The 17,864-nt window shown below is 41.7% G+C and overlaps 1 protein-coding gene across 1 annotated transcript; it reads left to right on the top strand.

Annotated features, from left to right (window-relative positions):
- The first annotated feature begins 7,052 nt into the window (after window positions 1–7,052).
- On the top strand, window positions 7,053–16,105 carry KLF6 (KLF transcription factor 6). Its single transcript, XM_069859339.1, has 4 exons — window positions 7,053–7,530; window positions 10,435–11,008; window positions 12,747–12,870; window positions 13,261–16,105. The coding sequence occupies exons 1-4, from the start codon at window positions 7,429–7,431 to the stop codon at window positions 13,310–13,312; spliced, it is 852 nt and encodes a 283-aa protein (XP_069715440.1). The 5' UTR covers window positions 7,053–7,428; the 3' UTR covers window positions 13,313–16,105.
- Window positions 16,106–17,864: the final 1,759 nt, after the last annotated feature.

Here is a 17,864-nt window from a genome sequence, read left to right as displayed (position 1 = left end):
CATCAGGTCATAAGCGTATAGGAATAGGGCTAACACTTTGGTCATTATTCAAAAGCAAATGAAAGATGAGCTTATGATAACAAGCTTGGATTAGGGCTCCTAAGATCTGAGTTCATTTCTTGGCTCTGCAATAATCTCTCCTTGTGATTTTGGGCCAAAGCTTACAGTTGGATAGACTGAGGAAAGGAAGAAGTATCCTTTTTATGCAGTGAGGGAACTGAGACCCAGAGATAATACTAACCAAGGATTCACAATGCTTTACAGATACTTACACTTCCAATAAATTTCCCTGTAGAGAAAGATGACTGGGAGCTGAGAGGTATCTTTGTGGGTCTGATCCAATTACCTCTGCATTTCTGTTTCCACATTGTAGCATTCAGATAATAAATCCCTTCTCCCGCACCATTAACAAAGGCTGTTTATTTGTGGTTTGGATTTTTTTTTTAGTTGTTTCTGTTTGGTTTTTTTTTCCTCACCAGGCTACAATAGAAACTCAGGAAAAATACTCTTTTACACAGTAATTTACATATTCGTTAGAACTTTGCAGTCTCATAGTGAGGATCCAAGAAGCTTCCATGAATCAACAAGTAACTAGTTATTATGTGTGTGTATATATATATACACCCATTCATCTCAGATACTTACAGAGTAAATACCTTTATTTTATTATTGCTATCATCCCAGGGCACAGTAGCAATAATGACAATAATGTGAGTATATTGATGGAGTGTGTCTTGGGGTTTACACAGCAAATAGCAATTTCCCTGATTTCCCACTCACCCGGCTGAATTCTGACACTGACTGAGACTAAACTGAGAGCACTTGAGTGGAATTTTAGGATTACTTCATCACAGTCACTTGCTTTTCATTTCCTTTTCCCTGCCGATCTTCTGAAGCTACCAGAGTTATGCTGATGTGAATGAGATCTGAATCCTGCCCATTGGCAACAGTTACTAAAAACAGGAAATGGGATATTTCAAATAACAATAGGTGGGAACAGTGAGTAAAGGTTCCTACGTGGTAACGGTGCTGACTCTTTAATGACTATGTTTATTTCCTTTTTTTCCAAAGAAGGCCACAGTTCATTTTGTTCTTGAATAGGTATAGCCTGTCCATATGCATATCAGACACTGTATCTAATTTTGCTGCTTATGTTAATGGCAGGGGGGATAAGAGCACTGAGTCCCTCTTCTCATAATGACAGACACAATCAGATCACTATCCTGTGCCATGCCACCAAATAAGTTAAGTTGCTAGAGCCAAAAGGTTCATCCCATGTCCTGTTAATAGGAAAGCTCTCAATTCTTGCAGCAACAGTTAGGTGGGCTTTTTTCCTCTTGTGCACCATAGAATGGGGTACTGTGACATAAGACAAAAACCCGTACCCTTTACAAAACTTACAGCACACATAATGTATTTCGCATAAAGTCAGAGCACAGATGTTATGAGTTGGAAAATATATCCTGGGCCATGCAGTTCATTCCAAACAAAGGTCTGCCGTTCTTGGCTGAGGTTTCCATGCAGCTCCTTGTCTAGTCTTGCTGTGACTAATTTCCAGAAAAGGCAGTTTCACAACCACTCCAGGCAAACCAGCCCTATGTCTAATTGGCATTGCTGCTTAGAAATACTTTTTCGCATTCTTCTATGAAAGTTCGTAGTTAAAATCAAATTCGGTATGCTTTTACTGAGCTTCACAAGGAGCTAGTGTCCTTGTGAGGAGCTAGTCCACCTATTTCTAACAATCATTAGTCCTCCAGTCTCTCGCATCACAAATTGATTGGTTCGTGTTGGTTTCCTTTTGTCACAGCTTCCAAAATCGGTCTGAATTATTTCCCAGCTTAATGCACTGTTAAAAAATTGTCACTGTTAGCAATAGCAAAAGGAAGAAATGGTCATAGGAAAATGATAAAATGCCAAACAACACAGGGGTTTGGGTTTTTTTCTTAGCTTGAGCTGCTTTTCTCACCATTAGCCATAGCAATTTTAGCTCCTCCACCTGTGGAAGCAGTCAGTGAACTTCCTAAAAGCTGTAACTTGGCATCAGACAAGTCCCAGTTGCTTGTATTTGACACTTCTTATGAGGATGCTTACCCCAAAACCCATTTTTTCCCAAAGACTCCTTGCAAAGAAAGTGTGGTTTTCTGGTTTTTTGTTACTTGTATTTAGAAAAAAGAGGTTCAGAAAGCTACATATTTTTTTTTGTTTAGGTTTTTTTTTTTTCTGAAGACTAGAAATTCAGGTCTTCTAAATCATGGAAGACTTTATGCACTGCTAGAAATGTAGTCACCCCAAAGTTCAGGTAGCATAAAAATGAAAATTGTTAACTTTTTGAAGGGCAATTTTTATTTACCTTGACTAGGATAAATGCTTTTAAATACTTTAAAACCCCATAAGTGATATTTGCTATATTAGAAACCATGGAATACCTATTCAATTAGGACTAATAACTACTAATAATACTCTTGTGTATTGTTAAGCAGACTGTTCATATGAGTCTGGTAGAAATTATGTCTAATTTTTTGCTAGCACAGTCACCCAAGAAAAAGCTGAAAGTGAACATATGTTTTCTTCATAAGTACATCCAGCAGCTAAGCATCAGGGAGCAAAAAGACCTATTTAAAGTAGAAAGACAACACTGGCACATAAGGAAACATGCATAATAAACTGGTTGCAAATAGGCCAGGAATTAGAGAACCATCACTCTTAATTAAAGCACTCAAAGAGACAGAATCACCTTTCCAGTGTCAGATATGGAAATGGAAAATATAATTGCTTTCAAGGTGAGGGTATGCAGACTTAAAGAAGATATTCTACAGTACCTCTGCCTGAAAAAAAGGATTGTCTATTGATACTTATTGTTTTCATGCTGTTCCTGGGTGCTGATGGGGAACACAGACCAGTTCCCAGAGCGCTACCTTCTCATTGACTGTTTAGGCGTGTCTAGGAGTATCAAAGTGAAAACAGGAGCTTAAAAGCATGAACTCCAAGGCTCCTTAACCGGTAGACTGTAAAAAATACAGAGCTCTTAGTTTGGTCTGAAGGGTAAAAAAAAAAAAAAACCAAACCCAAAACACAACAAAGAAACAACCCTCCCCTCACAACACCTTGCTTTGACTCAGCTGTGGGTCATTGCCTCGTGCTCTGTTCACATTAGCTAATGACGACAATCTTTTCCCTCCATTCAGGTTAATTGTTTACCAGTGTTTGTAGGGCAACACATCACCTTTCTTAACTGTTTGCTGTGTCTGCTGAAGAAGTTCAGGTTCCATTTACCTAAATTCTTCCTCACTGTATTTTTTGTCCTTATTACTTTTCTAATTCTTTCACCTTGCACTCTGCCAGTAGGCTACCCTACTGCCAGAAATGTAACTCTCTAATTCTGCTAGAGTGACAGATCAGGAATCACCCCACTTGCTTGCCTACTTATATCATTTCTATTTATATATTCTCAAAGAGCATTTACTTTATCTGTGGTAGAATCACACTGCATGCTAGTTTTCAATTTAGCAACTTACCACCTTAGAAGCAGATCATTTCAAGTAGTGTTCTCCGCTAACCGACAATGCTTTCATGCACTTGACACACTCTTTTTCCCCAAATAAACTCCATTTATCCTAATCAAACCACAAACTATTGATTCCTGCCTGTTCTATCTAACTTCCCTGCATCTGGCTGCACGTGAGCCATTTTCAGGAGGCTTTCTCTTCTTACTCTCAGCACTGAATAAAGTGCAAAGCAAGTTAACATGCCCTCTAAAAATGCATGAATATTCTAGGAACAGAACAGGTGCTCCCCCTGCCTCATGTAGAGCTCAGCCCACCTGGAAAACACCGTCTGTCACCCGCTACACTGGAGAGCAGATTTTCCAGGAACAGTCTACCATCCCTAACAAAAGCGGTTACTACAGAGCAGTGGTGGGGCATTTTATGTGGCAATATAGCTTTTCAGATAGAACCTTATTAAAAATAATGAACCAAAAAAAATATTAAAGCGCACAGGGCTTTTTTTCTCTGCACATATTTGTAAATTAGCAGCCTTAAAGGTGTAAATTGGCTGATTATCCTAAACTGTGGACAGTCCTATTTGAAAGCCATTGTGCAACTCTGCAGGCAAAGCACTGACATTTGGAGTAATCCTACACAATTTGTACTAATTTTTCGCTACTTTTATAAATTACCTAGATCATACAGACTTATAAACACACTGATCATTTGCAGGATGAGAAGTAAATCTATGGCTACCTCTATATAATCAAGGACAGACATACGGAATTAGCTGTAAGCCAGTCACAAGAAATTTATCCAAAGAACTCAATAGCTGTACTCCTTCCTAACCACTAGCACTGCCCATTCATTACGCATGCTTCGGCATCCTCCACCACTACTGTAAATGCAGAGGCTTCCGCTCTATATCAGGTGGTCTCTGTCTCTGGTTGGAACATCTAAATAAAGTAGCGTAGTCCCAAGGGACTGCCTGATTTTGATTTGTTTGGGTTTTTTTTTTAAGTTAGAACACGTTTTCACTCAAGGCTTTCAAGGTAAATTCCACCCTGGCGCATGATTCAAAAAATCTCAGTGGTATAAAATGGATATTTGAAACTTTATTGCTATGTGTAGCTTGAAGAATGTCATTAGGGACTAAATTATATCTTCAAGCATCTACAGTACTTCATTCTTTGATTTTCGGGCCTATTAAAATTTGTCCTAATGTTTATTATCCTCCATAGAGTACAATAAATTTCCTTCAACACATATACCATCCCTTCGTTTCACCCGGCTGCTATTAGTGCCAATAGTTTCCCTCCAGCTTGTGTTCCATGGAACAGTCTCCTAAACCACAGCACGTTACTGACTCACTGTTCATTTTAATTCCTCATTCAAAATACACCAGGTAAAAACATTACAGCAGTTTACTTTGCTCTACAGCTTTACCAATTCTCTCTTATCTGGGATTGACCTTTAGTTCTACTTACCCATTTTGTTACTTACGATTAAAGTTTGTTAATACAATTACAACCTGGAACTAACAGATCCAGTGACACTTATGTCAATTTTCTTATAAATGTCCATTGATAATGGTCAGCATTTAATCAGGATATAACTTAACTTTTATCACACCATAGTCACACACGTGCTATGGTTGGATTTGGTCGATTTTTTTCCTGCAGCAATAATCTTCATCTCTCTCAACCAATCCCAGACTGACAGACGAGCAGCAAACTTTACCTGCCAACTAAAAATGCATATTGTAAAAAGATCTTTCTTTTTCTTTTTAATATTGCATCTCCATCAATTCACACCTGCTATCTCCACTGTCCCTCACTGGGAGATACTGCCCATCTGAAGATAACCGTACAAAGTAAGATCCTTATGCTTCCGGCACCACACGGGCACAGTAAATCTCATTCAGCCTCTTACAAGCCCAGATCTCTCCTACATGAAACACAGCTAAAAAGGGGAAAGTGTGAAATAGAGCGGACAGTTGTATTCACTGTACGTACGTTTGAAAATAAAATCTTCTCCATAGATGGAGGAGAGCAGCTAAACAAACACTAATGACATTCAGAGTTACGTTACCAGGTTATATTTGACTCAAGCCCATACCACATTTCAGGCCACAAAACATTTAATACTACCAAACTAAGAGTAGGCTCAAGTAAGATATATAATTCACTTGCTTAAGATGGGGGCTTGGTTTCTTTCCGCATTTCTCTTCAGAGCTTTGGCCACAAGCAGGCACAAAACTACCTGCACTATCTGTTGTTTGCAACACAATTTTGGAAACATATTTATGTGCTTAGCCATGTGAAGCCAAGTAAAGAAATACGGACTAAACAAAGCAAGCTTAGTTCTCTGGATTAAGATGTTTTGAGTCTTCAGCATTGGCTCATTTTTCTAAACATAAAATAATGCTTTAATTGATACAAGAGTTTTGGTGGTTTTTTTTCATAGGCAGAGGAAAACCCAGCCATGAACATCAGTTGTTTGTTTATAGAATCACCATATTAATAGTTTGAGGGGCTAAGGGACAGAAATTTAGACTGACATTTTCACGCCTGCCATCACTAGCTCACAGAAGACAGCAGGCAAAAGGAAAACATTAAATACCTCAGTTACCATCTGTAGGTAACTAGCAACAGATACAAAATTAACAGTAGAGATTACAATGGGAACAGGAGAAAGTTAGAGGGCCTTTTATTGAAGAAACACATTGGGAGTGTTTATCCTATGTGCTGGACCCTCCTTTGGAAAGCTAACAGCTACATGGTCTTAAATTATATTGAGACATCCGTATCATTCACAGGTCTAGTAGTAAGAAAACGAGGTAGTTCTCAGATACCAAGAAAGAAATATTTGTGTTTAGGTGAAAGCAGGCACCACAGAAGGAACTTTTCTTAGAGCAACGCTGGGCGGTGCGGGCCAGGAGCGGGGACACCACGGCCCCAGCGCCGGGAGGGAAGACCTCCAAGCAGATCCCTCTCGCCCATGGAAGAGTTAACGGGGGCCTCGGCCGTGCCTAGCAGGACAAAGGAAGCAGAGGGAGAGCGCAGCCCGGGGCACCCGCGGGTTTTGCCGTGAAGCCTCGCGACCGGCCCGCGGAGACCGGGCCCCCCGAGTCGGGACGCCGGGCTCGGGCCCCACCGGCCCCGCAGCGCCCCCCGCGCCCGCAGGCCGCAGCGCCGCGCTCGCCCCTCCCCTCCCCCGACTCGCCTGCCGAGCGAGCGGCCGCTTCCCCGGCTTTATATACCCTGCTAAAAATAGCCGCCGCCCGCCTCGCCAATCAGGAGGGGCCGAATTTCGAATCGGGCCAATGGCGGGAGCCGTCACGGCCGGGCTCGGTCACGCCAGGAGGAGCCGCGGCGCCCGCCGCGCGGCGATTGGGCGGCTCTGACATCATCGGCACGCGGGGCGCGGGGCGGGCGGCGGCGATTGGGCCGCGGCGGCGGGCGGCGTCACGGGATCACGCGGGGCGGGGGCGGGGGCGGCGCGCGGGGGGCGGGGGCGGCGGCGCGGCCGGGCCGGGCTTTGAATAGGGAAGTTTTGCAGGGGGTGACATTCGCAGTCGGCGCCGTGTTTGCAAATATTGAGCCCGCTCCTGCGCAAGTGTCCGCCGCCGGCCGCGGGAGGGGAGAGCGGCCGCCTCGGGATTCGTCCTGCCCTGCTGTGCAATTAAACTTTGCGTGAAACTTTGGGTCTTTTTTTTTTTTTTTTTTTTTTTCCTTCCTTCCTTCCCGAGCTTCTCAAGGAATTAATATATATCTCTATATATATACAATCGTTTTTATTTTTTTCTTCTCTGGAGAAAAGGTGGGGGGGGGGCTTGGAAACTGAGAGCAGAGGTTTGACACCCCCCGAGCGCCCCCCGCACATAAAGGAGGCATCTGTATTTTTGGTAACCGGCACTGACTTTGTTGTTGCAACTTGAGACATGGATGTTCTCCCAATGTGCAGCATCTTCCAGGAACTCCAGATTGTGCACGACACGGGTTACTTCTCAGCCTTGCCGTCCCTGGAGGAATATTGGCAACAGGTAAACGAGGATGTCGATGTTGTTGTTGTTGTCGGGGTATTTTTTTTTTTTTTAAGCCGTATTAAAGGATGAACGGATTAAAAGGAAAAAAAAAAAAAGGAGGAAAAAAAAAAAAAAAGCCCAAGTGCCAGCAACGAGTTTGGGGAGGATTAAGCACAAATGCGTAGCGATGTTTGGAAGCAGGTGTTTCGGTTTGAAATAAGACGGCTTTTCCGTGGGAAGAGTCCCGAGGTGGATCCGAGGAGCCGCGCATCCCCGTCTGTCCTCGCTGCCCGCCCGCTCCACAACGAGTCCTGGCAAAAGTTTTGCGCTTGTACCGGGTCCAAACTCCACAGCTGGGTCTTGTCATCCGAGCTCCCTGCCTTGGCCGAGGGCTGCTTTTCGCCCGTTACTGTGTTGTTTTGGGTTTCTTTTTTTTTTATTTATTTATTATTATTATTATTATTATTTTAGTTTTTCTTCTGGCTACGAGGAAAAAAACAACAGGAGCGTCCGCGCGCCGATGTGCACATCTCTGTGCGTGCATCTAGACGGTGTATATAATGTATACAATGTGTATAAATATACAGTGTATATAATGTATACGATGTAGCTGATTCTCAGCGCAGGGAGCTTTTCAGAGTCCGTGAGTTGTCAGTCATATGACAGCGATTCCCTTCTCCTAATTGCTTTGGTCGGGAAGGAGGAAGAACGGAGGCTCCTTTCCTTTAATGGACATATTTTTGTTGCCTTTTTTTTTGTGTGTGTGTGTGTGGTTTCGGTTTGGCCTTTTTTTTTTTTTCCTTCTTTCCCCCCTATCCTTACTTTTCCTCACTGGCATTTCGGCGTTTCCGAGGGGAGAGCCAGGGCTGCTGGGATCCCCCCTCCCCAGCCCGGGGACCGGATCAAATACCTGCTGCCTTTTCGGAAGGTCGAAGGAGCCTTTCCCAGAAGGCTGCAATGCAAAATGTTACAATCTTCACATGCCTCCTAATTGTATGCAATGCCCTTTTTTTTTTTTTTTTTCTTTCCCCTTCCCCCCGCTTCCCCTTTCAGAGAGGCAGCTTCATAGTACGCGATTGAAATGGAGCTAAGTAGTTTCCTTCAGGCATTTGGGGTTTTGGCGAGGGGCCAGCCCTGGTTCCCAGTAGCCTTCAGAGGCATTTAAACACGGAGAGAGCTTCAACTCCGGCCCCCATTACTAATCTATCTAATGAGGAATTTAAATTAGCCGGGAATATGAAAGTTTAACAAGATCTTAAATGTTTTGTTTGAGTTTTTTTTTTAAACCCTTTTCATGGAAAATCAACACACTATTGTGTTGTCCTTGTCGAAACGTTTTTTTTTTGTTGTTTTTAACACGCATTGCAAACCGGTTACCTAATTATAGACAAACGTATAAGTATTGTGTGTAGCAGTGGGTTTGGTTTGGGGTTTTTTTTCCTCCTGTTTTTGCCCACACTCCTTGCCTGGCCAGAACATGTGACCCAGTTTACTTGAGAGGTGCTTGGGGAGAGAGGAGGCGGCTCCCATGGCAGCTCCGCTCTTGGACAGATGGGAAGGGGCTGTCAAGGGAATGTGTGGCATTTGGCATCAGATTTTGCTACCAGGCTTGGAAGAGATGATCTTGCTAAAATAACTGAGAGTTTGGTATGGAAACTTGGTCTGTCCATTTTTTGTGTGACGCTTCAGGATGGATCGTTTCCTATAGTGGAAAGAATAATCCCAAAACATCAGCTTGTTGCCATAACAGTTCATATCCTTGGGGTTTTTTGTTTGTTGGGTTTTTTTTTTTTCTTTTTTCCCCTTCTTTCTGTTCTGCTGTGAAAATGGCTAGAAAGTCTAGCAGGGTGTATTGAAATTGAAACCCGCAGCTTCACCCATTTGGGATGGTTTTGTTTTTTTGTTTTGTTTCGTTTCATGGAGCAGAGGGGAATGCAGTTGCACAGGGGGGGTGAAGGAGGGGGGAGGGGAGCCCATGCACTGTTGCGTGTATATTTGAACAGAGTACTTTCTTGGCAGATGGTCAGGGTTTTAAAAGGAAGTCTCCTTTGGCATTGCGTGAAAGAAAGAGAGAGATGACTCATACAGTTGCTCTCTCGGGCAGTAGATAAAGTTCTTGTTCATTGTGGGACTCCCAGCAGGACCTCAGAGTAACTTCCCGTTTTGCATCCTATAGAATAGGACATTTCTATTCTGGAACTTTTTTTTTTCTCCCCTCTTCTCTGTTGTTGTTGAAGTTCCTCGTGTTCCTCTGAACATGCATGGGAACGGTTGGGAGTTATGTAGCGTGCCTGCCAATACGCTTGGAAATGACATTCTTTGAAAGTCGAGTGTGCTGCGTTCTCATGCACAGGAAATGGGAGGATGTCTGCTGCTTCATTGATGTCCCCAGAAGACGGATGGCAGCTCTGCAGCCATGCTGAAATGTGGCTTTGTTTTCTGACACAGTTTGGGTTTTAGCTGCATGTCAGAGCACATTGTGTTCGGTTGGGTCCTTTCAGCCTCGTGTTTATGTGTCAGAGATACAAAACAACTTGAAATTAGACGAGGTGCAAGAGCAAAGTGTAATTATTTGTTGTGGTTCTCTATGGTCCTTTGCAACGTCGGCTACTGAAAACATAGATTTCATGATGAGAGGGATGATAATGTGACTGACTCATTAGAAAGCTATTTTGGAAACCAAAGCTGACTTGCACCTTCAACTGTGTGTTTGAACTTCTGCCCAGGTCTCAAAAACTGATTTCTTTTCATTGTAATAATCACCTAGTTACGGCTGGAGGAGCCTTTAATTTATTTTGAACCTAGAAACCTCAAATCAAACATACTACAATTCTACTTGCTTCTTGAAGTGTAAAATACAATTGAGTTTATTTTTAAGCAAGCTTGTAACTTTTCTCTTTTTTCTTCTTCTCTTTCACCTAGACGTGTTTGGAGCTTGAACGGTATCTTCAAAGTGAGCCCTGTTATGTTTCTGCATCTGAAATCAAATTTGATAGCCAAGAGGATCTCTGGACCAAAATTATTCTGGCACGTGAGAAAAAGGAGGAATCTGAACTGAAGAGCACGTGTGTCCCAAAAGAGGACAATCTTACTAGTCAGAACTTAGAGACCAACAGTTTGAATTCTGACGTGAGCAGTGAATCTTCAGACAGCTCTGAGGAGCTCTCACCCACTACAAAGTTTACCTCTGACCCCATAAGCGATGTTTTAGCCAGTTCAGGAAACTTGAGTTCGTCTGTCACTTCTACTCCCCCTTCGTCTCCTGAGCTGAGCAAGGAGCCTTCTTCCCAGCTATGGAATTGTACGCCGAGTGAGTTGCATTCACCAGGGAAAATTCGTACCGGTACCACTGGAAAGACTGCAGAGAAAGGTACACCCGCCAATGGTGACACCTCACCAGATGGCAGAAGGCGTGTTCACCGGTGTCATTTTAACGGTTGCAGGAAAGTTTACACCAAAAGTTCACATCTGAAAGCACATCAGCGCACTCATACAGGTTAGTAACCATATGCTTATTAAGAGTTGGCAAGTACTGCAGGGGATACCCCTGGCAGTGGTGGTGGTGTCACTGGGTTACACAATCGCTGGGTGAGAGCCCAGGTTTGGAGAGATGATGTAATAGTAACAGAGCCTTACCAGCATGGACGACATCACTTCCTCATTCTCCTCGTACGCGAGTTGAAGCCAAGACAATTGGTGGTAGATGGGTCGCTCTCATTGCAAATAGGAGCCACTCATCTAAAATAAGCAAGAGTCAGGAAGCTGCAGCGGCGTGTGGTCTTCAGGAGAAAAGGTCTAGCCAAAATAGATACTAGCCCTTTGTTGATATTTATTTGTAAAGCAAAAACAAGTTGAGACTTTATTGCAAAAAATGGAACGTCATACCCCTAAAATGGTCAGGTCACTAAATACTGGAGGAGCTTGGTTTTGTGGTTCCGTCTGTGTTGGGTCTGTTCAATCAGCCACACCAAGGCCTTGATTATATAAAGTATAGCCATAGTGGTAAATAATTTAACAGTTGCGTGTGCCATTGTTATTGGCAAAAATCTTGGAAAGCCACAGTCTGTTGTAGTCCATCTAATATAGCTGCCTAATTAGACTTTCAAATATATGATTTACTTTATAATTTCATCTCAAAATACTGAGCAACAGCATTTTCTTGTTATGGCACCTGAACTAAAAATAAGAATCCTCTGTGTCCTCGGGAAAGAAAGCAAGGAAGATAGACACTTCAGGGCTTTTTATAAATATTTTATGTTTGAAGTAGCGTGCTGATTTGCTTGTTTGAGCATTATTATTTGACATTTCTTTATGATGACAGATAGATATGTAGGACGGTACCTTGGCTTAATAGTCATTGCTTAACATGAGGAATTGGCCTGGTGTTCTTGGTGTACCAGTGCAAAGACCTGTATGGTTGTGTTTCCACCCCACCCCCACCCCACCCCCGAGATCTGGAAAGAAAATTCAAGGAAAAGATCCTATTTTGACTCCTGAGCTTGGCATTTTGTGGCTTTTATGGGAAGTCTGAGCAAGCTGGGATGCTCCCATTGTCATGCAGAAGTCAGATAAAACAAGGTTATTTCAAAAGGAAAGAACAACTTCCACTGAAACCATGGTGGCTGAGCAGACATAAATAGCTGCCAGCCAGAAATATTGCAGAACTGCTGTCCTGGTGCTGTCTGGCTGAGAACGTTCCTGTGAATGGAAGTGGTATTTCTTAAATGCTGAAATAGCAGTGTTCAAAGCGGTGTGCAGGCTTTTCCAAGAATATGTGGCTCAGCAGAAAGGAGGTTGCATGTTATGCAGTTGAGTGAGTGACAGAGCACTTTGATGCAATACAGTAGCCTAATTGCCTTTTGGAGCCTTGCTGTGCCATCTTTAATCACCTTTATGAGGTGAATGATACCTGTTTGGGAGTAAGGCTGCCATTATGGATGAACAGGAATGGTAGAAGGTATGATTTCTTTGTTTCCTGTGAGCCCGTTTTATCATGCTTTTTTTAATAAGAATGAGATTATTTGATGTGCTGTTGCAGCCAAATAGTTAAATAGCAGTCATGTGGATGGATTTTGCAAACCTTTTTTGTCTACGTGTTCTGAAGTATTCAGATAGGTTAAATAAAATTGGCTGTCTTTGGAGGGTGGAGGAGGTTTACATTGAAAATGAATGGGATGGCACCTATCTTTCTTTGAATGAAGTTGTGACTAATGTGTAATTTGCTTTCTTTGTAGGGGAAAAGCCTTACAGATGTTCATGGGAAGGGTGTGAGTGGCGTTTTGCAAGAAGTGATGAATTAACCAGGCACTTCAGAAAGCACACTGGTGCCAAGCCTTTTAAATGTAGTCACTGTGACAGGTATGTGACTGAAGTGCACCTTTTAAAATAGTTCCTTTTAATGCTTGTTGGAAAGTGAGTCTAGGCTGCGTTTCACTTTTGAAGAAATCATTTGGGAATGCAACTGTGTCTAGTATTTTTAAAGGATTGTATATTTAGACTGGAAAAAAACCCCTTCCATTTTACTAATCTTTGGGAAGCGGTGTGTAGCCTGAATGTTGCAGATGAGTGTTGAGTGTCCCTAGTGTCACCATGCATTTGCAGAGCTCCTGGGTGCCCACAGACAACTTGAGTGCTCTTCTGGAATGCCAAATCCCTCCTCCACTAGCAGAGCAAGGCCTTAGACACGCATGTAGCGTCTTGTGTGCCAGCAACTGTGCGCTAATGTGCAACCTTACTCTTGCCTTGCAGGTGTTTTTCCAGGTCTGACCACCTGGCCCTTCACATGAAGAGACACATTTGAATGGGTCAAGAGGTGAATCCTGCGGGCTAAGAGGCGTCAAGGTTGAAGAACCTTGAGCGGAGGGATGCGTGTTCCAGCCAAAGCATGCCATTTTGCACCCTACCCAGTTGCCTCCAGGACCTCACTTCCTTGAAGGTCTTTTGAGGGCTAATAAGTCATGTAAGAAACGGCATAGCAACTGCAGTGTGTGACGTTTGGGGTTTCCTGGACTCATACGCTGGTATCTAACCTTCTGAGTGGCTCCTAAGCCTTTGCCGTGAGCATGTGCACTGAGAATGTTAATGATTGGGCGACTGTATGCGATGAGGATCTCTTGATGACTGTATGCTGAGGCACATTTTTTTTCTTGTGGTTGTTTTATAACTGTAAGAGAAAAAAATAGTCTGAATGTCTTGTATGTGAGGAATATCTCATGAGATGGGACAACCACCAATCATTTCCAAGGGGTGGGGGGAGGGGCATCTGCACCTTTTTAGAGGGACAACAGAGAGGGGAAGGGGGCAGTAAAAAGAGTCAGGATGCCAGAATGGAGATGGGGGACCTCCCCATTCCTGTGTGAGAGGAGCTTTAGGTGTCTGGTGCAGCTATTAAACGTGCAATGTGTGAAGTAGCTTGTTTTACTTGCTACAGAGCTCGTTTGTAATCCATTGTATAAGCTGTGTATTTACAAATGTAACACAACTATAACTTTTCATTATAATACAAAGGTTATTGCATGGTTCTGGGGAACTATATGCTTTTCCATTCTTTAATCAGGACTGCAGTTTTGATTCCAGTTAAGAGCAGCTAAAATACAATTGATCTAATGTTACATAATGTGTGGAACATGAATAATTTTTCTGTTGGGTGGATAAAACCACTATTGGTTAGAAACTGATTTTTCTCATGCAGCTAATTTTTCTCTTATTTATGCCTTGAGGACTAACTTCTGGTTTTCTAGCTGTTAATGCACTGTTGACCTTAATAATGGTGCCTTATGCAAGTGACCTTCTCTTGTAGGGGGTCTTATACAGGGGTATGGGTGATGCATGCTTTATTAAGGCTCTTTTTTCACCTGGCATTGTACTGTATCAAATGTATAATATGAGGGGAAAAAAAGGTTACTTCCAGGGTCCTCCTTCACAAAGACAAATATAGAGAAAAGTCATTCATGTCAGTACAGTATTTGTTTAACTTCAACGTCTAATTTGACTGTGTTACAGTATAATGCATATGCCAATTGAATACCTGACCAGTTCTGCCACCCTGAGACTTTTTTTATATTGACCTTGCACAACAACTGTGTATATACACACCCCAACTGTACTTAATATGTCAAGTTTTCATACATATTAAAGATACAGAAGTATTAAAAGATGTATTTGCTTAAAAGGCACAAGTTTCACATCTATATATCTAGCTATCTGTTGGTCATACAGAAAGAAACTATATTACTTTTTTTTTAAAAGTGGGCAAGAAAAATAATTGTGTATGTATATTTGTGTGTACAGTCTGTGTATGTGTGTATATATATAGATAATATATAAATATTTTTTTTAAAAGGAAAAAAAATAGAACACATAGCTAGAAAATGCCACAGCCCATCAAAATATTCCCTCCCCCCTGCAATACGGTCATTAAGGAGACAAAGAAATGAAAGATGCAGTTTTTAAAATCTAGCGTTTTTAGAAGCTTTACCTTTAGCTTAATGGTATGCTAAAGGCTTTGTTGGCATTCAGTCCTTCTCCGACTGCTGACTGTGTTTTGTAGTTATTAGGTTGTCTGGAATAGCGTATCTGTGGCCATTTATGAATGATATGAACCGAATATTGGCATGCTAAAAGAATATTAGCTGTATGCAGATGAAGTACACTCGGGTTTTGGCCTTCCAGCTTACTGGAGGACCTCTGAGTGAGCTAGTCGTTGTGGTGGTTGAGCTCTAATTTTACATAGTTCAGCTAAAATGAAGACTGTTTTTTCCTAGAATAGAAATGGTCTGTCCAAAAGCAGTATTTTTTTTTTTAAACCAGCTCACTACAGTCGATGCAACGAAACATGTGAACTGTTTCTTTTTCTATTTATTATCAGTCTTGCTTACTATGCTAATATTTTGGTATATCTTCCTGGAAATGTATGTAGAAAAGTGATTTTAAAAAAAGTATATGCAAGTGATCTGGTTCTAAGGAACACATAGGCTTAAATCATTCTCATTTCAATTTTTGTTTCAATTGCCTGAAAATGCACTTTTTTTTCTTCCCTAAAACAAACAAAATTTCTCTAAAAATGGATTTCTATTTAGGGTTGGCTTTTGTTGTGTTTTTAACTCCTTGTTTGCATTGTTCTAGGCTTAACCATAGTTCGTATAAGCAAGAAAGTAAACAAAAGCAAAAACAAACAAACAAAAAAACCAACCCCAAACAAAAAAAATATGAAACTTGCACTGGCTTGTCTCAATTGTGAAACGCCATCAGACTTATGTGGATGGGGTGGGGCTGTGTGCCATATGTCAAATGCCTGTAATTTTCTTAATGAGCAAGTACATTTTGTTCAGGTGATAACTGAGCCTCAATCAAGCTGAAAAATAAAAAAATAAAACATTTTTTTGCTTGAAATTTAAGAAGAAAAGTTTCTATTAGTGAAATTTCTTTTTTTTTGTTTTTGAAGCACCCTGTTATCTAAAGAATCTCTTTGTAAGATTTTTGTAAAAATTTTGTTTTACAAGATTTTATTTGAAATTGTTTTTTGCAAGATTGTTATATTTCTGTATGAATGTATTTTTTATTGGAATAACATAAAAAGAAATTCTTATCAGCATCATGTGTCTGGTTTCATCTTTCTCCTCTTTGACATCCTACACACCAAACAGTGCCAAATACTATGTCAACGCTTTGCCTTGAGTCACCTGGTTGCAGGTACAAACACCTTTGGTGATGGTCACTTTGTGGAATATAAGCTCGATGAGAAACCAGTTTTGGCAGTAGACACTAAAAGTTCTTCTGTAGCTGGAAAGCTGTTGTTGATTTATCTTTTGTCTCAGCAGAATAAATAGTTAACGTGATTGTTAGTGCAAGACTGCATCTTTATTCCAACTCATTTGTTCTGGAGAGTGAAAGCATGTAGGACAGGTTCTACAAGTGGGAAAGGAGATTCAGTGGGCTTTTAAAGTAAGGGAAAAAAACAGACAGGTGTTGACTGGGCTGGAAGCACCTGTCCTTAACTTATACTGCAGAGTGCAGGCCTTTAATGTGCCTGGTCGATGGGGAAGCAAGCCAGAAACCTTGAAGGCACAGTTGTGGGAAGGAATGCAGGGAGGGAACCACGTGAGATCTGCCTGTCCCAGAAGCACAGAGCTGAGTCTGCTGTAGGGCTGACCTGACCCAGATGCCGGTGGTGACCTTCAACCAGCCAAACACAAACCTCGAGACTGCATTTTTTTTTTTTTATAGAAGTGGCTCTTTGTAGCATGTTTGGCATGTATGCTGGCTTGGGACACATGCAGAACTTGTTTAATGTTGCCTTGTGTCTTCTGCTTCACTCATGCTGATGTTAAAAATCCCCTAAGCATAAAATAAAACCATTGGCAGAAATGGCAAAGTTAAATGCTGAGAAACTGAACATGTGAATTCAGTTCACAGTAATGAAATGTTTCATAAGTTTACATGAGAAGCGGTCTAAAACTTATGTAGAAAAGAGCTGAATCAATAATACAGGTTGAGACACAAGTATTGTGGAGGAGAGACCCTTGCCACCTACCCCAATTAGCCCTGCAACAGGCTACTAAATAGATAGTGTGTCTACATATAAACAAGAAAGAAATGGCAACTTAAGCAAATTTGTGATCTGTACTGAGAGGGATTTATTAAATTTCACCACTGGTACAATATCTCAAACGATGAAGCACAGATACCTTCTGGGAAACCTACGGTTAAAACAGAAAAAGGAAAAAGCTACCAAGATTTAGGGATTGTGACATTTTGCCTTCTCATCTGTATACAATATAGAAATGGAGATAGTTTTAAAGAACTGAGCTTGACCTTTGAGGTTCTTCACCTGAAATGTTCGATGGGCGTGTAATACAGAACAAGAATTGGCACATTTTTGCATGTTTATTGGCTGCATGTCGTTTTGGGCTGTGTCTTACTGTAATCTAAAAAACAAGGCCTGGTAACTCCATTATTAAGAATGTTATTGAGATCCCTCCCTCTTTCTTTTTTTCTGAGAGACTGTAGCTGTTAAGAAAAAAAAAAAGGAGTTGTGTCAGAGCTATTAGGCAACAAGGAAACTATAAAGCAGGAAGCAATAGCAATTTCAGGGTTTCATGTGCCTTTCAACATGTACATCTACTGTAGGCTTGCTTAATTCCAGATTTTGAAATGCAGAGCAGATGGGAAGGGATGTGAGTTTGAGGGTGAAGAAGTGAGGTGGCTGAGGTATAGACCTGGATTTGTAGCCTCAGCAAGTTCCAACAAGATGAAAATGAGGACAGAGCCTGTGAGCCAACATGTGAGCTTCTTGCTGCAGAGGTTAGATATGGCATGTTTGTGCACTTATGCACACATATATGCATGCAAAG

Source organism: Phaenicophaeus curvirostris, chromosome 6 (genome assembly GCF_032191515.1).
Source record: "Phaenicophaeus curvirostris isolate KB17595 chromosome 6, BPBGC_Pcur_1.0, whole genome shotgun sequence".
NCBI lineage: Eukaryota > Metazoa > Chordata > Aves > Cuculiformes > Cuculidae > Phaenicophaeus > Phaenicophaeus curvirostris.
Note: the sequence above shows the minus strand (reverse complement) of the source record. Positions and strands in the feature narration are given on the sequence as shown.